Here is a 23519-nt window from a genome sequence, read left to right as displayed (position 1 = left end):
CAGTAGGTAGTGGCGGCGGCAGCCCTGGGTGCGGTCCCGTAGGAGCGTCTGAGAAGTCACTGGAGCTAGCGTTTCCGGGAAACCTGGAGACTCGCTGAGTGGCCGAGGTCGTCGGCTGCCCCTCTGCCCAGCAAGGGCTTTTCTAGATGTTATCATCAGGCAATCGCTGCACCTGTCGCAGCCCCCAAGCCACCTCTTCCAGAAGTAACCATAACCTTGCTTCATTCTTAGGCTATTTACTGAGGACCCACTGGATGTGAAGCACTGTGCATAGTTTTCTTCGATTGTTGCAACATCCCTTGCAAGGTAGGTTCCCATTTTACAAAGATGGAAATACGTAAGTCCAAAGGGTTTTAGTGATTTTTCCGGGCTCAGGCATTTAGATGGTGATCGGTCCAGTCCAAGGCACCTTTAAAGGCGCTCCACTGCTCTTGTCTTCATTCTAGCTGACCTGCTGTCCTTTTGACCCCATCTCACCCCTAGGCTGCTGACCCGTTTGCTTTTGTCCTCTCTTAACCTCTAGAACAATGTTTGGCACATAGTAGGCTTTCAGTAAATATTATCGAATGCATAATAAATGAATGAACGTATACTACTGCAAAAGGTAAGGATTCCAAACTGCTGGGAGGAGGAAGTGGAGGTTGTTGGTCAGGCTGGGATTAATTCTTGATCCTTCCAATCCATTATACTTGCTGATCTTTGTAAAGTCTAAATCTGAGCATGTTAATCTCAGTTTATAATCATTAAATGGTTAAAAACCCAAATCCTGGCCCTCTGTAACTGGACTTGCTCCTATTGGCTCTCTGTGTTTCAGCCATGTTGGGCCCTCAGTCCCTCTTCCATCTTATCCTCAGGGAAGCCTTTCCTGACTCCCTAGACTGCCTAGGAATCTACTTTACACTTGAAGAATACCCATTGCTTCTCCTTGGCAGCATGTGTTTAATAAGACCTACTGTATTAATATGTACATTCCATCACTGTAGAAATATTCAAGGCCAGGCGTGGTGGCTCATGCCTGTAATCTCAGCACTTTGGGAGGCTGAAGCAGGCGGATCACTTGAGGCCAGGAGTTCAAGACCAGCATGGCCAACATGGCAATACCCCCGTCTCTACTAAAAATACAAAAATTAACCAGGCGTGGTTGAACCTGGGAGCTGGAGGCTGCAGTGAGTAGAGATTGTGCCACTGCAGTCCAGCCTGGGCAACAGAGTGAGACTCTCTCAAAAAAAAAAAACAAACAAAAAAACCCCTAGGGTATAGACTCATCCCAAGCTGATCATTTTTCTCTTAATAGCAGACTCTTTCTGTCCAAGAAAGAGTTAAGTCTTCTGTTAGTAAAAGCTTAGGCAAAAAGCAGGAAGCTGTCATTTTGTCTCCTGTACTAAATAGACCTTGTTTGCCTCTTACAAGCCAAGGCGAATACCTGGATTGCATGGTAGTAAGTATCTCTCTCTCTCTCTCTTTTTTTTTTTTTTGAGACAGAGTTTCACTCTTGTTACCAGGCTAGATCTGTCTGTCTTCAGCTCACATGACCTCTGCCTCCCAGGTTCAAAGAATCCCTGCCTCCAGCCTCCTGAATAGCTAGGATTACAGGCATGCATGCCACCACACCTGGCTACTTTTTTTGGGGTGAGTCATCTGTCGCCCAGGCTGGAGTGCAGTGGCCAGATCTCAGCTCACTGCAAGCTCCGCCTCCCGGGTTCCCGCCATTCTCCTGCCTCAGCCTCCCGAGTAGCTGGGACCACAGGCGCCGCCACCTCGCCCGGCTAATTTTTTGTGTTTTTAGTAGAGACGGGGTTTCGCCGTGTTAGCCAGGATGGTCTCGATCTCCTGACCTTGTGATCCGCCCGTCTCGGCCTCCCAAAGTGCTGGGATTACAGGCTTGAGCCACCGTGCCCGGCCTACCTGGCTACTTTTGTATTTTTAGTAGAGACGGGGTTTCTCCATGTTGGTCAGGCTGGTCTCAAACTCCCAACCTCAGGTGATCCACCTGTCTTGGCCTCCCAGAGTGCTGGGATTACAGGCGTGAGCCACTGTGCCCGGCCATAAGTATCTCTTTATAGTGAAGACGTGAGAGTCAGCTTTGTGCCTGGTGACTAGCTATGATCTAGATCTCTCAGCCACTTCACTTGACTCTGAATCCTTCATGGAACAACCTTCTGGTTTTCATTTTGCTTCCTGATTCATTTTGTACACTGACCAGCCAGCAAGAACCTTTTGTGCCATTTGGCACATTTCTCATTGTAAATTATTATTATTTTTCAGATAGAGTCTCACTCTCACAAAGCTGGAGTGCAGTGGTGTGATCTCGGCTCACTGCAACCTCCGCCTCCCAGGTTCAAGCAATTCTCCTGCCTCAGCCTCCCGAGTAGCTGGGATTACAGAAGTGCACCACCCAGCTAATTTTTGTATTTTTTTAAATAGAGATGGGGTTTCACCATGTTGGCCAGGATGGTCTCGATCTCCTGATCTCGCGATCCGCCTCCCTCAGCCTCCCAAAGTGCTGGGATTACAGGCATGAGCCACTGCGCCCGGCCTCTCATGGTAAATTATTAAATGCACAGTCTGAATCATCTGGTAGTCCTTGGTGAATCTGGTTAGCATATTGTCCCTCCTGTACTTGATCAACTCTTGGTACAGTGATAAAACCGAACTGCTGATATACTTCTATTTTTTATTTTATTTATTTTTTTGAGACAGAGTCTCACTGTGTCACCAGGCTGGAGTGCAGTGGTGCGATCTCAGCTCACTGCAACTTCCGCCTCTTGGGTTCAAGCGATTCTCCTGCCTCAGCCTCATGAGTAGCTGAGATTACAGGCACCCACTACCACACCTGGTTAATTTTTTTGTATTTTTAGTAGAGACGGGGTTTCACCACATTGGCCAGGCTGGTCTTGAACTCCTGACCTCGTGATCCCCCACCTTGGCCTCCCAAAGTGCTGGGATTACAGGCGTGAGCCACCGTGCCCGGACTTCATTGTAATTTTCTTTTTTTTCCTTTTTTGTTTTTTTTGAGATGGAGTCTCACTCTGTCACCAGGCTGGAATGCAGTGGCACAATCTCAGTTCACCACAACCTCCACCTCCCAGGTTCAAGTGATTCTCCTGCCTCAGCCTGCCAAGTAGCTGGGACTACAGGTGTGCACCCACCACGCCCAGCTAATTTTTGTATTTTTAGTAGAGACAGGGTTTCACCATGTTGGCCAGGATGGTCTGGATATCTTGACCTCGTGATTCACCCACGTCAGCCTCCCAAAGTGCTGGTCTAGGGATTACAGGTGTAAGCCACCGCACCCAGCCCCTCATTGTGATTTTGATTTGCCTTTCCTTATTAATGATGTTAAACATCCCAAATGTGCTTGTTGGTCATCTTTATATCTTATTTCAAAAAATGTCTAAGATTATCTTTTTTTTTTCTCCTTGTTTTGGTTTTGTTTTATTTTTATTATCTCATTTTAAATTTTTTCACCTGTTAGATAAGATTCTCTTTTAATAGATACTATATTAGTCATGCCTGTGGTCCCAGCTGCTTGGGAGGCTAAGGTGGATAGATTGCTTCAGCCTGGGAGGCAGACATTGCAGTAAGGTGAGAATAAGATACTACATTTTATCATCAAAATTATGCTTAGCTTCACTTTTTTTTTTTTTTTTGTCTTTTACTTTGCAGCTCCAGCTGAAAGGATTAGCTTCACTTTTAAACATTTTTGGCCAGGCGCGGTGGCTCACACTTATAATCCCAGCACTTTGGGAGGCCGAGTTGGGTGGATCACCTGAGGTCAGGAGTTTGAGACCAGCCTGGTGAAACCTAGTCTTTCCTAAAAATACAAAAATTAGCTGGGCGTGGTGGCACACACCTGTAGTCCCAGCTACTCAGGAGGCCGAGGCATGAAAATCACTTGAACCCAGGTGGCGGAGGTTGCAGTGAGCCAAGATCATGCCACTGCACTACAGCCTGGCTGACAGAGTGAGATTCTGTCTTAAAAAAAAAAAAAAAAATTGACCATCTTAACCATTTCTAAGTGTATAGTAGCGTTAAGCACATTCACGATGTTGTGCAGCAAATCTCCAGAATGTTTTCATCTTGCAAACTAAGCCTCAGTACCCATTAAACTTAGCTTGACTTTTGATATGTAATTTTTTATGTGTTTTCTGTTTCCTTTCTGTTTTATTAACATGAAGTTTCTGGACCAGCAGAGCTGAAGGAACCCAAACTTGGACTGAAGTGACCTTGCTAAGGTAATGCCTCCTTTTGACATCCTACCTGGGCCAGTGGCAGACCCCTCTCCCTGACAATGCTGGGTCCAGGGCTCCAGGCAGCCAGGGGAAGATGAAGACAGGCACTAATTTCCCCCTTGAAGGGTTGGCCCTGGGCACTTACACACACATTGGTGCCATCCAAACCCAAATGTTTCTATGCATGACCAATTGGAATCACTATGGAACATGGAAAAGCTTTTCCCACAAAAGAAGTTGTCATCTTTGAAACCCTGAGCACTCTCATGCATTGGAACTCAGCTATGATTTTCTGGAGGGCAGTTTGATGGTGTGTATTAAAAACCTGAGCCATGGGAGTTTGAGACCGCCTGAACAGCATAGCAAGTCCCTGTCTCTACCAAAAATAAAACAAAACAAAACCAAAACCTGAGCCATGGACCTACTCTGACCCAGTGGTATATCAGGATTTTATTTTAAAGGAAAATAAAAACGTGACGTGTTCAATGATGAGTGTGTGAGTGATAGGATGTTTATTGCCACATTGTGTATAATAGAATGAAACTAGCTACAACCTATATAAACAACAGTTGAAGATTGGTTTAAAAGTCAAGATCCATCTATGTATGAAAATGAAGCTAAACAAAAATTGTGATTTTTCCTTAGGCGTTGTAACAAAGGGTTATAGTTTATCTTTATTTTTTCTCCATTAAAAATTTACTCAATATATGTAATTTTTAGAAAGAAAAAAATAGTTTATATATGAGAGACATAAAATGTGTGTGTGTCTGTGTGTGTGTGTGTGTGTGTGTGTGTGTATTAGTCTATTCTGACGCTGTTATGAAGAAATACCCGAGACTGGGTAATTTATAAAGGAAAGAGGTTTTATTGACTCATATTCTGCAAGGGTGGACAGGCCTCAGGAAACTTACAGTCATGATAGAAGGGGAAGCAAACACATCCTTCTTCACATGGCAGCAGCAAGGAGACGTGCAGAGCAAAGAGGGAGGTAAAGCCCTTTGTAAAACCATCAGATCTCATGAGAACTCACTGTCATGACAACAGCATGGAGGTGACCGCCCCCATGATTCAATTACTTTCCACTGGGCCCCTCCCATAACAAGTGGGGATTATAGGAACCACAAGGTGAGATTTGGGTGGAGACATAGCCAAACCATATCTATCTATCTATCTATCTATCTATCTATCTATCTATCTATCTATTTTTTGAGACAGAGTTTCGCTGTTACTGTCCAGGCTGGAATGCAATGGCGCAATCTCAGCAGTGCCCGGTGGTACATGCCTGTAGTTCCACATACTTGGGATGCTGAGGCGAAAGAATCCCTTGAGCCTGGGAGGTCAAGGCTTCAGGGAGATGTGTTCGCACCACTGCACTCCTGCCTGGGTGACAGAGTGAGAACCTGTTTCAAAACAAAATAGGCCGTGGCTGGGCGTGGTGGCTCACGCCTGTAATCCCAACACTTTGGGAGGCCGAGGCTGGTGGATCACCTGAGGTCAGGAGTTCAAGACCAGCCAGACCAACATGGTGAAACCCTGTCTCTATCAAAAATACAAAATTAGCTGGCCATGGTGGCAGATTCCTGTAATCCCAGCTACTTGGGAGGCTGAGGCTGGAGAATCGCTTGAACCTGGGAGGTAGAGGTTGCAGTGAGCCAAGATAGCGCCATTGCACTCCAGCCTGGGTGACAGAGTGATAAGTAAATAAATAGGCCAGGCGCGGTGGCTCAGGCCTGTAATCCCAGCACTTTGGGAGGCCGAGAGGGGAGGGTCATCTGAGGTCAGGATTTCAAGACCAGCCTGGCCAGTGTAGTGAAACCCTGCCTCTACTAAAAATACAAAAATTAGCTGGGCCTGGTGGCGGGTACCTGTAATTCCAGCTCCTCGGGAGGCTGAGGCACGAGAATCACTTGAACCTGGGAGGTGGAGGTTACAATGAGCCAAGATCGCGCCACTGCCCTCTAGCCTGGACAGAGTGAGACTCTGTCTCAAAAAAATAAAAAACAAATATCTGGGCATGGTGGCTCATGCCTATAATCCCAGCACTTCGGGAGGCCAAGGCGAAGGGATCACTCGAGGTCAGAAGTTCAAGACCAGCATGGCCAACATGGTGAAACACCATCTCTACTAAAAATACAAAAATTACCCAGGTGTGGTGGTGCCTGCCTGTAACCCCAGCTGCCCAGGAGGCTGAGGCGGGAGAACCGCTTGAACCCGGGAGGCGGAGGTTACAGTGAACCGAGATCACTGCCACTGCACTCCAGCCTGGGTGACAGAGTGAGACTCCATCTCAAAATAAATAAATAAATAAATAAATAAATAAATAAATAAAAATTAAAATGTCTAGAAGTGGGTTACCATCATGTGTTTTTCACCTTTTATGATTATTTTAGGTCAGCTCTATGGCTCTTCCACATGATTCAAACGAAACTTCCTATTTGCTACCTCCAAACAATGACGACTGGGACCGGCAAGCCATTCCTGACTTTGTTTATGGGCAGAAGGATCTCATGGCAGAAGGGATTCAGTGGCCAAGGAACGCACCTGGCGTCCTGGAAGCTCTGCCACAGTCTCCGTTTGATGCTGCACTCTGCTCTGCCTGGAAGCAGCGGGTGGAGCTGGGGCTGTTTCGCTACCGCCTACGGGAGCTACAGACACAAATCCTCCCTGGTGCGGTGGGTTTCGTGGCTCAGCTGAATGTGGAGCGTGGTGTGCAGAGGAGGCGCCCACAGACCATCAAGAGCGTGAGGCAGGCATTTGACCCTGAACAGTTCAACTTCAACAAGATCCAGCCCGGAGAAGTCCTCTTCCGTTTGCACCGGGAGCCTGATCTCCCTGGGACTCTCCTGCAAGAGGACATCCTTGTGGTGATCAACGTCAGCCCCTTGGAGTGGGGCCACGTGCTCCTGGTGCCTGAGCCTGCCCGCGGGCTCCCCCAGCGCCTGCTGCCCGGTGCACTGAGGGCGGGGATTGAGGCTGTACTGCTGAGCTTACACCCAGGCTTCCGTGTCGGCTTCAACAGCCTGGGAGGCTTGGCCTCAGTGAACCACCTCCACCTACATGGCTATTACCTGGCCCACAGACTGCCCGTGGAGCAGGCGCCAAGCGAGCCCCTGGACCCTGGAGGCCATTTGCATCTGCTCCAGGGCCTCCCAGCTCCGGGCTTCCTCTTTTACACTCGTGGGCCAGGGCTGGACTTGGAGTCCTTGATATGCAGGGTATGTCGGGCCACTGATTATCTGACTGACCATGAGATTGCACATAACTTGTTTGTGACCCGGGGAGCTCCGCCAGGAAAGACATCACCTTCCTCAGCCCTCACAGGGGTCCGAGTAATTCTGTGGGCCCGGAAATCCTGCTTTGGGATAAAGGATGGTGAGGCTTTCAACGTTGCCCTCTGTGAGCTGGCTGGGCACCTCCCTGTCAAAACATCCCAGGACTTTAGCAGCCTGACAGAGGCAGCTGCTGTGGCCCTCATTCAGGACTGTCGGCTGCCCCCATCCCAGGCAGAAGAGGTACAGGCAGCACTGGTGGCCCTGATGTCCCAGAAAGAGCAATAATACTTCTGGATGTATTTATGTTCTTTTCTTCTTTTCTTTTGAGATAGGGTTTCACTCTGTCACCCAGGCTAGAGTGCAGTGGTGTGATCCCGGCTCACTGGAGCCTCGACCTCTGGGGCGGAAGTGATCCTCCCACCTCAGCCTCTTGAGTAGCTGAGACTACAGGCATGCACCACCACATACCTGGTGAACTTTTTTTAACAATTAGGTGATTTTGTTTTTTTTTTACATAGACAGGGTTTCACCATGTTGCCCAGGCTGGTCTCGAACTCTTGGGCTGAAGCAATCCTCTCACCTCAGCCTCCCAAAGTGCTGAGATAACAGGAGTGAGCCCTTGCACCTAGCCTGGATGTATTTCTTTTCTTTCTTTCTTTTTTTTTTTTTTTGAGACAGAGTCTCGCCCTGTCACCTAGGCTGGGGTGCACTGGCGCGATCTCGGCTCATTGCAACCTCCACCTCCAGGGTTCAAGTGATTCTCCTGGCTCACCTTCCCGAGTAGCTGGGACTACAGGCTCCTGCCACCATGCCCGGCTAATTTTTTTGTATTTTTAAAAGAGAAGGGGTTTCACTGTGTTGGCCAGGCTGGTCTTGAACTCCTGACCTCAGGTGATTCGCCTGCCTCGGCCTCCCAAAGTGCTGGGATTACAGGCGTGAGCCACCGCGCCCAGCCTGGATGTATTCACTTTTTACCTGATGAGTCCCTTTCCAGAGCGCTGCCCATCATGGTCATTTGGACATTTATTTTCATGGCTGCCTTCTCACCTATCTCAGCCTAAGAAGAAGGGTAAAGAAAGAGCTAATAATGATCTTTTTAAAGGGGAGCTGATAATGGTCTCTTTAAAGGGGAGAAAGCCTAGAAAAATTCTACTGAGTCAGACTTCATGAATGTATGTGCTACCTCTCCCCGTTCTTGATCGAGCCCCAGTGGTGTTAAAAAGGAGTGTGTGTGACAGTTACACACTCCCGACTTTATATTTGGACTTTGTCTTTCTTTGATATCAAATGTTAGCAAGGTGATAGTGCATGTGCCTCCAGCATTGAGCTGCCATTTCTGTTCTCAGCCTCTCCGTTTATTCCCCTTTGCTCACCGCTTATTTTTATTTCTTCATCCCTTCTTTCCATTTAGCCCTGCTTCACCCAAATGCCCCCCTCTACTTTCCCGGCCACCTTGAGCTTTCCTCTAGCCCCCAACACTGAGTTGAATGCTCTTCACTGACATCATCTGATGTAAAAACACAGTGTTGTCACAATTTCCCAGGTGCATGTCTGTTTTTTTTTTTTTTTTGTAAGGCTGGGTGCAGTGGTGCAATCACAGCTCACTGCAGACCGGAACTATTGGGCTTAAGCTACCCTCCCACTTCGGCCCCCTGAGTAGCTGGGATGACAGGTGTGCACCATCACACCTGGCTAATTTTTTTAGTTTTTTGTAGAGACAGGGTCTTGCTATGTTGCCCAGGTTGCTGTCAAACTCCTGGCCTCAAGAAATCCTTCCACCTTGGCCTCCCAAAGTGCTAAGATGCCACCACAGCTTGCTTCAGGGTTTTTTGTTGTTGTTGTTGTTGTTGTGTTTTGTTTTGTTTTTTTTGACACAGGGTCACTGTTACCCAGGCTGGAGTGCAGTGCTATGAACACAGCTAACTGTAGCCTCAACCTCCTGGGCTCAAACAATACTCCCATCTCAGCCTCCCTAGTAGCTGGGACCACAGGCATGCGCCACCACACCACCCTCTCTTTCGTGGAGACAGGCTGGTCTTGAACTCCTGGCCTCAAGATCCTCCCACCTCAGCCTCCCAAAGTGCTGAGATTACAGGCATGAGCCACTGCACCTGGCCTGAGTCTTTTTTTTTTTTGAGATGGAGTTTCGCTCTGTCGTCCAGGCTAGAGTGCGGTGGCGCGATCTCGGCTCACTGCAGCCTCTCCCTCCCAGGTTCAAGCGATTCGGCCTGAGTCTTCTTAATATCCCCATTCAAAAAAGGGGATGGAGGCTGACAGTTTGTAATTTGTTCAAAGTCAGACAGCTGGAGTCGGGACTGCAGCACAGACAGGTACCAGAAGATGAGCTGGGACAATGTGTGCTTGTGACCGCCTCTCCAGTCACTGGTTCCCATGGTAGGTGGTGCTGTCCTTAACAGTTCGCCCTTCCTGAGCCCCAGCCATCCCTCTCGGGGTCTTTCCCAAGCACTTTAGAAGCTCCTCTTGATGTAGACACAAAATCTAGAGCTAAGTCGTTGTTCCTCTGTCTGCATCTGAGTCAATGTGGGAAATTTTTTCTTTATCTCATTGCTTTATTCTGCCCTGTTACTCCAGAGATTTCCACACTGGTTCCAGAGGAACCAGTCAGTAGACACTATTCTAAGAGAGTATGTGGGTGTGAAATCCCATTTTCCTTTTAGCTCCCTTAACTGTTATACAGCAAGTAAATGAAGTCTTGGGTTGGCCGGGCACAGTCACTCACACCTATAATCCTAGCATTTTGGGAAGCCAAGGCAGGAGAATCACTTGAAGTCAGGAGTTCGAGACCAGCCTGGCCAACATGGTGAAACCCCGTCTCTACTAAAAATACAAATATTAGCCAGGCATGGTGGCAGACACCTGTAATCCCAGCTACTTAGGAGGCTGTGGCAGGAGAATCGCTTGAACCTGGAGGCGGAGGTTGCAGTGAGCCAAGCACGAACCATTGCACTCCAGCCTGGGTGACAAGAGTGAGACTGTCTCAAAAAAAAAAAAAAAAAAAAAAAAAAACATTGCTGAATGGTGGCAATTCAGGCGAGAAATGATGGTCCAGATCCTAGAACAGTCCCTAGAACACTAAATTGTTTGTTCATGCAATGAGTGTCCTGGAAGTCAAGGGACTGCAGAACATTTCCAGGAGGACCATTTCTTTCTTTCTTTCCTTTTTTTTTTTCTTCCTTTGAGACAGAGTCTTGCTCTGTCATCCAGGCTGGAGTGCAGTGGCACAACCTCAGCTCACTGCAACCTCTGCGTCCCGGGTTCAAGCGATTCTCCTGCCTCGGCTTCCTGAATAGCTGGGACTACAGGCGCGCACCACCACACCCAGCTAATTTTTATATTTTTAGTAGAGACGGGGTTTCACCATATTGGCCAGGCTGGTCTCGAACTCCTGACCTCGTGATCCACCTGCCTCAGCCTCCCAAAGTGCTGGGATTACAGGCATGAGCCACTGCACCTGGCCAGATATTTGTTTTTTTAAATACGAGTTCTCACTCTGTCACCCAAGCTGGAGTGCAGTGGCATAATCATAGCTCACTGCATCCTCTTAACTCCCATGCTCAAGAGATCCTCCCACCTCAGCCTTCCTAGTAGCTGGGACTACAGGGCCAGCCACCCAGCCTGGCTGATTCTATGAAATATTTTGAGGAGATGAGGAAGGGTGGTATCTTTCAAAGTTCAAAGTGATTTTGGAATATAAACAATTTCTTTGGGTTGAATTACATAGAAGTTTATCATTAACCTATGTTCCTGAACTATGAAACATGAATATGTGGGCAAAGAAATAGTTTATCTTGATAGACAATAACAAAAACAAAGTCTATGAATTAGAGAATGTCCATGCCTTTTTAGGCTGGTCGCAGTGGTTCATGCCTGTAATCCCACCACTTTGGGAAGCCAAGGTGGGCAGGTCACTTGAGGCCAGGAGTTCAAGATCAGCCTGGCCAACATGGCAAAACCCCGTCTCTACAAAAAATACAAAAATTAGCCGGGCATGGTGGTGCACACCTGTAGCCCCAGCTACTTGGGAGGCTGAAGTGGGAGGACTGCTTGAGCCTGGGAGGCTAAGTAAAGTTGCAGTGAGCTGCGATCACACCACTGCACTCCAGCCTGGGCTACAAAGCAAGACTCTGTCTCAAAAAAATAAAATAATAATTTTTTAAAAGTTCATGTATTTTTAAGTGTTCTCTAGATTTAGCCACACAGTATAATTTTAGGGTGACAAGTTGAGCTGAGTTGGGTGGAGGTGGCGAGCAGAAATCAAAGTGGGTGGATGTCAGGAAGAGAAGGTGGCAGTGAAGGAGCACTGTGATAAGGAGGTTTTGTTATTCCTTAATGGAGCTATCTCAGTCCACCAGAGGGAAAGCCTTGAAAGGCACATGGCCTTAGATGGCTGTCACTCTTTTTTTTTTTTTCTTTTTTTTGAGACGGGAATCTCGCTCTGTGCCCAGGCTGGAGTGCACTGCAAGCTCCGCCTCCCGGGTTTACGCCATTCTCTTGCCTCAGCCTCCCGAGCAGCTGGGACTACAGGCACCCGCCACCTCGCCCGGCTAGTTTTTTGTATTTTTTAGTAGAGACGGGGTTTCACCGTGTTAGCCAGGATGGTCTTCATCTCCTGACCTCGTGATCTGCCCGTCTCGGCCTCCCAAAGTGCTGGGATTACAGGCTTGAGCCACCGCGCCCGGCCGGCTGTCACTCTTGAATGCATAGGCTGTACTAGCTAAACTTAGAGTTATTAAAGAATTGAGCCCGGTGTGGTGACTCGCTCCTGTAGTCACAGCTACTGGGGAGGCTGAGGCAGGAGGATTGCTTGAGCCCAGGAGGTCCAGGCTGCAGTGAGCTATGATGGTGCATTCCACTGCACTCCAGCCTGGGTGACACAGCAAGACCCCATCTCAAAAAAAAAAAAAAAAAAGAAAGAAAAGAAAAAGAAAAAAAAAGAATTGAGGGAAGGCAAACAGCTCTTTGTCCTGATCATATGCTTGGCCAAATTCCTTGGCCCGGGGTTTAGGGAAAGATGGGAGTGCGGTGAGAACTGGCTTCGAAGCAGGAGGGCTGCAAGTCCCATGATGCACCGGAGGAATCTGGCCTCGAGGCTGGCCAGCTCCAAAGGGCAAATGCTGTTAACCCCGCCCCGCCCAAGGTGGCCTCTGCCGGCGCCCAAATAGGTGTGGCTGCGGGGAGGCCCCGCCCCCAGAACGCTTCTCCAATGGGAGGTGCCCTCGTGTCCATGGCAACGGCGGTGGCCACAGGCTTGCTTAAGGAAGCGCTGCCCCTGCTGCCGCCGCCACGGCCGCCGGGAGCTAGGAGTGAACCCCTGCGGGGGAGGAGGTTCCCCCTCGCGATCGTGGGGACAGCCAGTCCTGTGAAACGAGGAGGCGGTTCCGGACGCCCAGAAACGCCCAGGGAGAACTGGAGCCGGGGGAAGAGGGGACATGAGCGGCCAGCTGAGTGCAGCCCCAGGCCGCTAGGGGCGGACCGAGCAGTCCCTCAGCTCTCCTCGGAACCATGGGTGGGCAGTCTCCACTGTCACAGCCCAAAGGGTCTTAGCCATCGGGTGCCTGTCCCGAATGTGTACACCTGCAGAAAATGAGTCCTGGGACAGGGAAAGGGCCAGCATAGGGGGCTTTTGGTCTTCAGCTGTATTTTATTTTATCTATTTATTTATTTAAAGACTGTTGCTCTGTCGCCCAGGCTGGAGTGCAGTGGTGTGATTTCGGCTCACTGCAACCTCCACCTGCCAAATTCAAGTGATTCTGTTGCCTCAGCCTCCCGAGTAGCTGGGACTACAGGCAACACACCACCACGCCCAGCTAATTTTTGTATTTTTAGGAGAGAAGGGGTTTCGCCATGTTGATCAGGCTGGTCTCCAACTCCTGACCTCAAGTGATCTACCTGCCTCAGCTTCCCAACGTGCTGGGATTACAGGCATGACCTACTGCACCTGGCCTTCAGCTGTATTGTATTGTATTGTATTGTATTGTATTGTATTGTATTGTACTGTACTGTACTGTATTGTATTGTATTGTATTTTTTGAGATGGAGTCTCACTCTGTTGCCCAGGCTGGAGTGCAGTGGTGCGATCTCAGCTCACTGCAACCTCTGCTTCCCGGGTTCAAGCTATTCTCCTGCCTCACCCTCCCGAGTAGCTGGGACTACAGGCACGTGCCACCACACCCAGCTAATTTTTTTGCATTTTTAGTAGAGACGGGGTTTCACCGTGCTAGCCAGGATGGTCTCCATCTCCTGACCTCCTGATCCACCCACCTCGGCCTACCAAAGTGCTGGGATTACAGGCGTGAGCCACCGCGCCTGGCCGATTCAGCTGTATTTTAAAGGGAAGGTGCCCCCAGCACTCCCAGCCATCCTCCTTCCCAATCAGGTACAAAAGAGCCATGGTCATGGCCCGTACCATCTGTGTCCAACTACTGAAGGCACCCCTGTGCATTGCATGATCCAGTGTGATCCTGGATGATTGGGGCTTGTCATCAGGGAATCCACATCTCACTGGTATCTTCCACTCCCATGCACCTCCACCTACCTGGACACATCCCATTCCTCAGTGAAACTGTTTTGTCCTGAAGGGGCAGCAACATTCCTTTAAAACAGCATGAAGGTCCTTCTGGTGGATTCCTTCAGGCCTTCTAGGGCCTGAGGGAGGTCTGATATACACTTCATTCCCACCTCCCAACCCTTCAGAATCTGAGAGAATGGAGCCGAGTACCTGTAGGACCAGCGAATCAGAGGAAGACTATGTTGAGAAAAAGGAATCTGAGAAATGTGTTAAAGAGGAAGCTACCATCCCCTCTAACTCTTCACAGCAGGCTCTCTTAAAAGCTGACTATAAGGCATTAAAAAATGGGGTTCCCTCACCCATTATAGCCACAAAAATTCCGAAGAAAGTCATAGCCCCAGTTGACACAGGCGACTTAGAAGCTGGGAGGAGGAAGAGAAGGCGGAAACGCAGGTAACTATTCCCTAGATCCCCTCAACTGCCCAGCTCCAGGGAGTCACCCATTGGCCTCCCTTCAACATTTGGGGGAGCTGGGATCTAAGATCTTCCCTTTAGCCTACAAAAGAGGACAGGAAATGCTGGAGCATCATTAACGCTTTGATACAACACAAACAAAATTCAGAACTATTTAGGCTGATTCATTTTGGAATCCCAGCCTGTTTACATCGTCCTGGTCTTTCTTTTAAGCCGCTTCTAGAGAAAAGGAATTGTGTTGTTAATTTGTTGGATGTCTCTTCGTCTGGGTGCCTGTCCTTCCCTCCCACTCTGCCTGATTTATGCTATTCCTCCATTCTAGATCCCTGGCCATCAACCTGACCAACTGCAAGTATGAGAGTGGTAAGCACCCAGCCCGTCGCTCACACTATGGTGCATAACAGGGTGCCTACAGCTGCTGCTCTTCCTCTGGAATAGACCCCCGATCAGGCTTCCAGCCCCTGGGGCCTGGCAGGCTTGCCTATAACCTGTACTGAGCTTCCTAGGTGTCCTCTGCCTCAGACACTGGCAGCTGAGACATTGCTGTTCCAGGCAGTCTCAGTGTTAGGGAGGGTATCTTCACAGTAAACAAGAAAAAAAAAAAAAAGTCCAAGAGCCACCACTCACCACTGCCCACCCTTCCCAGATTCTATTTATTTATTTTTGAGACAGAGTCTTGCTTTGCAATCCAGGCTGGAGTGCAGTATTGCAATCATAGCTTAATGCAGCTTTGAACTCCTGAGCTCAAAGCCATCTTCCTACCTGAGCTTCCCACTAGCTGGGCCTACAGGCCTGCACCACTATGCTCAGCTAATTCTTTTTATTTATTTATTTATTTATTTATTTATTTATTTATTTATTTTTGAGACCAAGTTTCACTCTTGTTGCCCAGGCTGGAATGCTATGGTGTGATCTCGGCTTACTGCAACCTCCACCTCCCAGGTTCAAGTGATTTTCCTGCCTCAGCCTCCCAAGTAGCTGGGATTACAGGCATGTGCCACCACACCTGGCTAATTTTGTACTTTTAGGAGAGACGGGGTTTCTCCATGTTGGCCAGGATGGTCTCGAACTCCTGACCTCAGGTGATCCACCCACCTCGGCCTCCCAAAGTGCTGGGTTTACAGGCGTGAGCCACCGTGCCCAGCCTGCCCAGCTAATTCTTAAATGTTTTGTAGAGACAGAATCTTGCTATGTTGCCCAGGCTGGTCTTGAACTCCTGGGCTCAAGTGATCCTCCAACTTCAGCTTCTCAAAGACCTGGCATAACAGGCAGGAGCCACCATGCCAGACCCTTCCCAGATTTTACCAGTGATGAGACAAGCTTAAAAGTTTTTTCAAGGAAGATTTGAAGGGACTTCAACAATTAAGAAAAAAAGAAAATCTCCAGCTAGGTCCTTCCCCTAATATTCCCTCTGGCATCTTTATAAGGAGCCACCCAAGTGTGGAGTATGAAGTGCCAGTGTGGCCCCTACCTATAGGCAACTCTCCAAGCCACAAACATCCCTGATTGAGGGATAAGACTGACAGAAGCAGCCGGGCACGGTGGCCTACTCCTGTAATCCCAACACTTTGGGATACCAAGGCGGGCGAATCTCCAGAGGTCAGGAGTTCAAGACCAGCCTGGCCAACATGGTGAAACCCCATCTCTACTAAAAATACAAAAATTTCCCAGGCATATTAGTGGGCTCCTGTAGTCCCAGCTATTGGGGAGGCTGAAGCATGAGAATCGCTTGAACCTGGGAGGCGGAGGTTGCAGTGAGCAGAGACCGCGCCATTGCACTCCAGCCGGGGCAACAAGGGAGAAACTCTGTCTCAAAAAAACAAACAAACAAAACCAGGTTCTAGTTTTCTCTGCTAGGTATTTTGGAAGGGCCCTAACAGCCCCTAAGAACTTGAAATTGCCATGTGGTAACTAAAGTACGGGGCTGAGGCGAGAACTACCTCCCTCTTCAACCTGCCCTCAGGTCAGGTGTATACCTTACCTGACCCAGCTACACAGTTCCAGGGCTAGTTGCTGGTGTCCATGCTGGCACCACTGATCTCCCTGTCTCTGCAGTGCGTCGGGCAGCCCAAACGTGTGGCCTGAAGGAGGTGGGGGAGGATGAAGAGTGGACTCTGTACTGGACAGACTGCTCTGTCTCGCTGGAACGAGTCATGGACATGAAGAGGTTTCAGGTACCCATCTCCTGGCCTGAGAGCCTACAGGGGCTAGGGCCCCAGAATGACTTTTCCCACCTCCTTGCCCAGGCACCCAAGACTGCTACTCTTTGTGGCTGTCCCCTTGTGCAGACAGGAAAGAGCACCCCCAGGGTCTTCTTTTCCAGTGGAAAGATCTCCTCTTGGAGATCTTGGGTTTCTGGAATTACGGGAAGGAAGTGTCTGGTGGGCACATCCTATCTCATTATTTGTGCTTTGCTTGGTGGCATCTGTGTGTAGCTGGCCCTCTCCAGGGTGGGTGAGCTCATCTTAGGGAGAATACTGGGAGGCAACTTCAGAGATAACAGCAGAGCCAGCTGAATGATCCAGCCTTCTAAGCAACTTAGCTTAACATTCCACATCCATTAGGAGACTGCAGGGTCCTGCCTGGTGGCAAGAAATTCAGGAATGATCCACTGGGGTCCACGAGAATAGAACTGCCTTGTGATATTTTTATTATCCTCTAATTGGGTGTTTGTGGTGATCAGCAATAAAATAATTTAAAAGGGTCTGCAGGCTTATTCTCTGGGGAAGCCAGGCAGGAAGTTGAGGAAATTAAAACCTGTCCCACGACTAGTCTTGGGAGAGGTGCCCAAGAGAGAAAGCAAGTGCTAGAAGTTCTCAAGAAGCTCCAAAGGAGGTTGGGCGTGGTGGCTCACACCTGTAATCTCACCACCTTGGGAGGCCGAGGCGGGTGGATCCCTTCAGGTCAGGAGTTCGCTTGCACCCAGAAGGTGGAGGTTGCAATGAGCAGAGATCATGCCACTACACTCCAGCCTGGGCGAGTGACAGAGTGAGACCCAGTTTTAAAAATAAAAAAACAAGGCCAGGCATGGTGGCTTACGCCTGTAATCCTAACACTTTGGGAGGCCGAGGCAGGCAGATCACAAGGTCAGGAGTTCAAGACCAGCCTGACCAACATGGTAAAACCCCATCTCTACTAAAAATACAAAAATTAGCCAGGCATGGCGGCACACACTTGTAATCCCAGCTACTTAGGAGGCTGAGGCAGGAGGATCACTTGAACCTGGGAGGAGGAGATTGCAGTGAGCCAAAATTGCGTCATTGCACTCCAGCCTGGGCAACAGAGCGAGACTCCATCTCAAAAAAAAAAAAAAAAAAAAAAGGTTCCAAAGGAGGGGCATTTGTAAAATGAGGATAGCAGGCTGGGTACAATGGCTGATGCCTAAAATCCCTTTGGGAAGCCAAAGCAGGCAGGTTGCTTGAACTCAGGACTTTGAGACCAGCAACAGGCAAAACCCAGTCTCTACCAAAAATACAAAAAGAATAAAAAAATTAGCCAGGCATGGTGGTGCATGACTTTAGTCCCAGCTATTTGGGAGTCTGAGGCATGAGGATCTCTTGAACCTGGGAGGCAGAGGCTGCAGTGAGCTGAGATCACACCACTGCATTCCAGCTTGGGTGACAGAGGGAGACCCTGTCTCAGGGAAGGGGAAAAAAAAACAAAACGGGATGAGGATAACAATAATTAGCAGCATTCATTGAGGACTTACTGTACAACAGACCCTGTGTTAAATGCTTTTATATTATTAGCCCATTAAATCCTCAAGAACAGCCCTGAGCAGCAGATATCCCTTGGTTAGGACATGGAGAGTGAGAAATACTAAGTTCATACAGTGAGTGCAGCCAGTGATTGGGAAAGCCAGTGAGAGAGCATTTAGTGTACTCTTTGTGATTGTCCCCCTGTGCAGACAGGAAAGACCACCCCCAGGGTATTCTTTTCCAATGGAAAGATTCTCCTCCTGGGTCTCTGGAATTACCTGAAGGAAGTGTCTGGTGGGCACATCCTATTTCATTATTTGTTCTTTGCTTGGTGGCATCCTGGATGCTGCCACCCACCCGGCAGGACAGAGCAGCCAGGTGTTTCTGGCAGGCACCAGGGCAATGCCACACCCTCTGTGGGTGCCATGGCACCACATTCCTTGGGGCTGGTTCTTAGTTTCCTTTTCTCTTTTGTGTCTTTTGGGAAATGCTTTTGTCTCATTGTCTGCTTTGTGCTATCATGCATTAGTTATTGTTAGAAGACTAGGCCTGGGGGTCTGAGGGATGTTAGAAGGTGGACTGTGGAAGCCACAGTCTTGGCTAGGTACATCCTTTCTCACTGCCCCTCATTTGCTGAGCTCAGTGTGGATGTGTGTGTTGGGTAGGAGTCACAGAAGGTTTTCTCACCTGCCTTAAGGAATCTTCCTATTTTTGCCCTTGGGGTCCTCGATGCAGTGCTTACCTCCACTGTGACTTCTCCCTTAACCTTCCCAATCCTCCTCCACTGCTTCCTGGGATGCCCAGGTGCTAGGAACTGCCACTTACTCTGGGGGCTCGTACTAACTGGCTGTGTTTCAGAAAATCAACCACTTCCCTGGCATGACAGAAATCTGCCGCAAAGATCTGCTGGCTCGGAACCTCAACCGCATGCACAAACTCTATCCCTCTGAATACAACATCTTCCCCCGCACCTGGTGCCTCCCTGCAGAGTGAGTGGGTCTGGCTTCCCATGCTGAGATACCAAGGGGAGGAAAAGGGTCGTTCTCAGAGTTCCCTCCAGGCTCTGGTCTTGTGACCTAGGAATGTCTCACAGGGATGGAAGTGGAACGAGAAAGTTTCAGCTGGTCAAAGAAAAGAGGGTCTGAGACTGAGTGTTCCAGGAAGAGCATGGACTAGATAGCAGGAAGAGCTCCATGGGGCCGTGGGAAAGCCATGATACACAGAAACCTTTTGACCAGGCCTTCTCTACACATAGCTACGGGGACTTCCAGTCCTATGGTCGTCAGCGAAAAGCCCGCACGTATATCTGCAAGCCAGACAGTGGCTGTCAGGGACGTGGCATCTTCATTACCCGAAATCCCCGGGAGATCAAGCCAGGAGAGCATATGATCTGCCAGCAATACATCTCCAAGGTGAAGGATGCCTCAGGACCATCAGCCTTCCCCAACACTAAGCACTGGGCTGCCTCATCTCTCCCAAAAGCCAGGAAGGAAGCTGGTCTTAGGCTTCTACCCTTCCCACTAGCCCCATTTTCCTGGAAGCAGTATCCAGCCATGGTTCAGAACCAGCCTGCCTGGGGTTGAATCTCAGCTTTCCACTTCCCAGATATGTGACCTTGGGCAAGTTTCTTACCCTCTCTGTGCCTCTGTCTCTTTATTGATTGATTGAGACAGAGTCTCGCTGTGTTGCCCAGGCTGGAGTGCTGTGGCACGATCTCGGCTCACTGCAACCTCCACCTCCCAGGTTCAAGCAATTCTCTGCCTCAGCCTCCCGAGTAGCTGGGATTACAGGCACCTACCACCATGCCCAGCTAATTTTTGTATTTTTAGTAGACACGGGGTTTCACCATCTTGGCCAGGCTGGTCTTGAACTCCTCACCCCGTGATCCACCCTCCTCAGCCTCTCAAAGTGTTGGGATTATAGGCATGAGCCACCGCGCCTGGCCTCTCCTCATTTATTAAGTGGGAGTAATAACAGTAACTACTTTACATGGTTATTGTGGAAATTTAATGAGCTGTGTATGTGAAGCACTTACAACAGCTCATAGTAGGCACTTCAAACGTGTTATTATTCCCTCATGGGTTTGCGTGCTACCAGCCCTTCCTCATTGATGGCTTCAAGTTTGATATGCGAATCTACGTCCTGATCACGTCCTGTGACCCTCTCCGGATCTTCATGTATGAGGAGGGCCTGGCCCGTTTTGCCACCACGCCCTATGTGGAGCCCAGCCATAACAACCTGGTAAGGGGACTGGGAAGCACTCTTCTTTTCCACTACCATGAGTGCTGAGGTTCTCTAGAGAAACATGGTAGAGAGGTTTGTCACTGTCACCAAAGAACAAGGAATGAAGTCAGCAAGAGCTGCAGTATCTAGCTGGGAGGCAAGTGTTTGGTAGGTGGTAAATGAGAAAAGGTCAGCACCTGGAGGAGCCCAGCACACCCTCTGCCCCAGGATCGTCCAGAATAGCAGTCCTCTGGTGGAGAGAGACAGGAGACAAGAGATCCTTGGGAGGGGTGGGGAGTAAGAAGGCAATGAAGGGCTGGAGAGGACGGCCACATGCAGTCTGAGACCACAGGGCCACTCTCTCTCCATAGGACAATGTCTGCATGCACCTGACCAACTATGCTATCAACAAACACAATGAGAATTTTGTCCGGGATGGTGCTGTGGGCAGTAAGAGGTACTCGCTACTCTGTTTTCTCCTGCTTTCTCTGCCGCTTAGCCCCATAGTCCCAGTAGCCCATGAAACCGAGCTGGCTCTTGGGAGGCTAATTGCCCAGGGAAACTCAGCCTTTATAGACCCTGTCCTGTGCCTGCACTTTGGAGCTCTAAGTGCAGCCCCAAACCCCACCCTGGTAACTAGTCCCTGCTCCAAACTGCTAGCAGCCCTTCAAAGCCCAGGCATGCAATTAGGGTTAGTGTGAGGGAGCCTCCTGCCTACAGCCTGGCCCCAGTGGCCTAAAAAAACTGGCCTTCCTCTGAGCACTGGGCCTCACAGGAAGCTGTCGACACTCAACATCTGGCTGCAAGAGCACAGCTACAACCCTGGAGAGCTGTGGGGGGACATCGAGGACATCATCATCAAAACCATCATCTCAGCCCATTCTGTTCTACGCCACAACTACCGAACCTGTTTTCCCCAGTATCTGAATGGAGGTACATGTGCCTGTTTTGAGATCCTTGGTTTTGACATCTTGCTGGACCACAAGTTGAAGCCCTGGCTGCTAGAGGTGAGGATTATCTCCTAGGCTTTGCAAAACCAAGGTCCAGAGGCCTCCTTGAATAGGACACCTGGGACAGGGGTATACTCCGGTGGTGGAACACAGAATGGGAGAGGTGAAAGCCCTGAGGTGGGTGGGAATCAGCAGAAGGCATAAGATCTCTACCCTTTTGACCTGCCGAGTCAAATCTTGGTGGTTTTTGGCCTCTACCATAGGAATGCAGGTTTGGGATCCCCAGTGCCCTAATGTAAGTTTTTAGGGACACACTATCTAGAGAGGCAGGCCAGCTGATTTGTTCTCACTGGTCTGTGAATTGGAGATCTCTAAGGCAGAGTTTTGTGGCCTTGGAAGCCAGAGCATCCAGCCTCCCTGGCTGAGGCCATGGGAGAGGAATATCTCAGACCCTCTAGTTATGCCTGCAAGAGGCCACCACCTGCTCAGGTGGTCGGGGAAAGGGGTGTATAATGACTCTTCCTGGCAGGTAAACCATTCTCCAAGCTTTACCACTGACTCACGCCTTGATCAAGAGGTAAAGGATGCACTTCTCTGTGATGCTATAACCCTTGTCAACCTCCGGGGCTGTGACAAAAGGAAGGTGATGGAAGAGGATAAGCGCCGAATCAAGGAACGGCTTTTCCAGTGCTACCAACAGCCACGAGAATCGAGGTGTGCTAGGTGTCTGGCATGTGTTTAGTTCTTCATTATTCCTGAGACTAAAAGTCCTCCTTTAGATGGAGAATGTGGCCTGGGGCTGATTTGCTATCAAAAACAACTTTTTGCATAGATAATATGTTCATATTTGCATTAAAAAAATCACAGGGCCAGGCTTGGTGGCTCATATCTGTAATCTCAGCATTTTGGGAGGCCGAGGCAGGAGGATTGCTTGAGCCCTGGAGTTCAAGACCAGACTGGGCAACATGTGAGACTCTGTACCTAAAACACAAAAAAGAAACAAAATAATAATAATTTAAAAATAAAAAAATTAGCTGGGCATGGTGGCGTGCCTGTATTCCCAGCTACTCAGGAGTCTGAGGTGGGAGAATTACTTGAGCCCAGGAGGTCAAGACTGCAATGAGCCGTGTTTGCACCACTGCACTCCAGCCTGGGTGACACAGTGAGACCTGGTCTCAAAAAAAAAAAAAAAAAATTCATGTATCATAGATATGTTCAAAATTTTTAAAATACAGGGGATAGTCTTTCTCCACCCCTTCTCCTCCAGGTACTCAGTTTTACTCTCTGGAGCCAATCAACATTCCTACTATCATGTGTATATAGTAAGCATTTAATGTATATGTATTTATACAAAATATTTTTCTCCCTGCCTACCCAGACAGAGGCATAACTTTCACACTGTCTGCACCCCGGTTAGCAATGTATTTTAGAACCATTCTCATGTTAGCACATAAGGAGCTTTCTGTGGTTTGATTAGCTGGTTTGTTTTTCTAACAAAGCTCCTAGAAACCAGTTCCTGAGAAACTTTGTAACAAAGAAACACAGAAAACAGTTTAGTCATTCAATAATAGAGAATCATTTACATCTGTGTTGGTTACCCATTGTTGTTTTCTTTGTAAAATGAGTTACAAACATAGTAACTAGTTACCAATACTAAAATTGTAATTTGTTAATGATACATACAAATGAATTTGAGTATATGTATGTTACCACTATGATCACATTGCTGTTCCCACTTGCATTCCAATATGCAGGGGGCAGTGTGTGTTTGACTCCCCATGAGAGCCACAGGCCCTGGGACACCGTAAGCACTCAGATGTCTGCGTGATGAATGGGAGTGAAGTAGAACTGTAAATATACTGGCTATTCCCACAAGACTGGACTGTGTACCTGAGGGTCATGAAATGTGTCTTTCAATAAGGAAAAATGGTTGAACAGTACTGGACTAAATAAACAAAATACAATCGTACATTGGAGTACTAGGCAGCCATTTAAAAATGTTGTGGCCAGGTGTGGTGGCTCATGCCTGTAATCCCAGCACTTTGGGAAGCCGAGGCGGGTGGATCACTTGAGCTCACGAGTTTGAGACCAGCCTGGGCAACATGCAAAACCCTGTCTCTACAAAACATACAAAAATTAGC

At 48.8% G+C, this 23519-nt stretch overlaps 2 protein-coding genes across 2 annotated transcripts; both read left to right on the top strand.

Annotated features, from left to right (window-relative positions):
• Positions 1-191: 191 nt before the first annotated feature.
• Positions 192-7803, top strand: GDPGP1 (GDP-D-glucose phosphorylase 1). The gene is made up of 3 exons (XM_009210940.4): positions 192-306; positions 4179-4235; positions 6623-7803. The coding sequence occupies exon 3, from the start codon at positions 6632-6634 to the stop codon at positions 7787-7789; it is 1158 nt and encodes a 385-aa protein (XP_009209204.1). The 5' UTR covers positions 192-306; positions 4179-4235; positions 6623-6631; the 3' UTR covers positions 7790-7803.
• A 4594-nt stretch (positions 7804-12397) lies between these two features.
• LOC101000392 (tubulin polyglutamylase TTLL13P) lies at positions 12398-22245 on the top strand. Its single transcript, XM_031668408.1, has 10 exons — positions 12398-13031; positions 14219-14486; positions 14830-14870; positions 16563-16681; positions 19064-19194; positions 19461-19617; positions 20303-20446; positions 20800-20885; positions 21204-21435; positions 21908-22245. The coding sequence occupies exons 1-10, from the start codon at positions 13028-13030 to the stop codon at positions 22118-22120; spliced, it is 1395 nt and encodes a 464-aa protein (XP_031524268.1). The 5' UTR covers positions 12398-13027; the 3' UTR covers positions 22121-22245.
• The last annotated feature ends 1274 nt before the right edge of the window (positions 22246-23519 follow it).

This window comes from Papio anubis, chromosome 7 (genome assembly GCF_008728515.1).
Source record: "Papio anubis isolate 15944 chromosome 7, Panubis1.0, whole genome shotgun sequence".
Lineage (NCBI taxonomy): Eukaryota > Metazoa > Chordata > Mammalia > Primates > Cercopithecidae > Papio > Papio anubis.
This window is presented reverse-complemented; position numbering and strand designations above follow the sequence as displayed.

Bases quoted from the DNA above. Each gene is read 5' to 3' on its own strand.
- GDPGP1 (XM_009210940.4), top strand. From the start codon at position 6,632: ATGGCTCTTCCACATGATTCAAACGAAACTTCCTATTTGCTACCTCCA.
- LOC101000392 (XM_031668408.1), top strand. The intron at 14,487-14,829 runs GTAACTATTCCC...CCTCCATTCTAG, and splicing joins AAGAGAAGGCGGAAACGCAG to ATCCCTGGCCATCAACCTGA. The intron at 19,618-20,302 runs GTGAAGGATGCC...GCGTGCTACCAG, and splicing joins GCCAGCAATACATCTCCAAG to CCCTTCCTCATTGATGGCTT.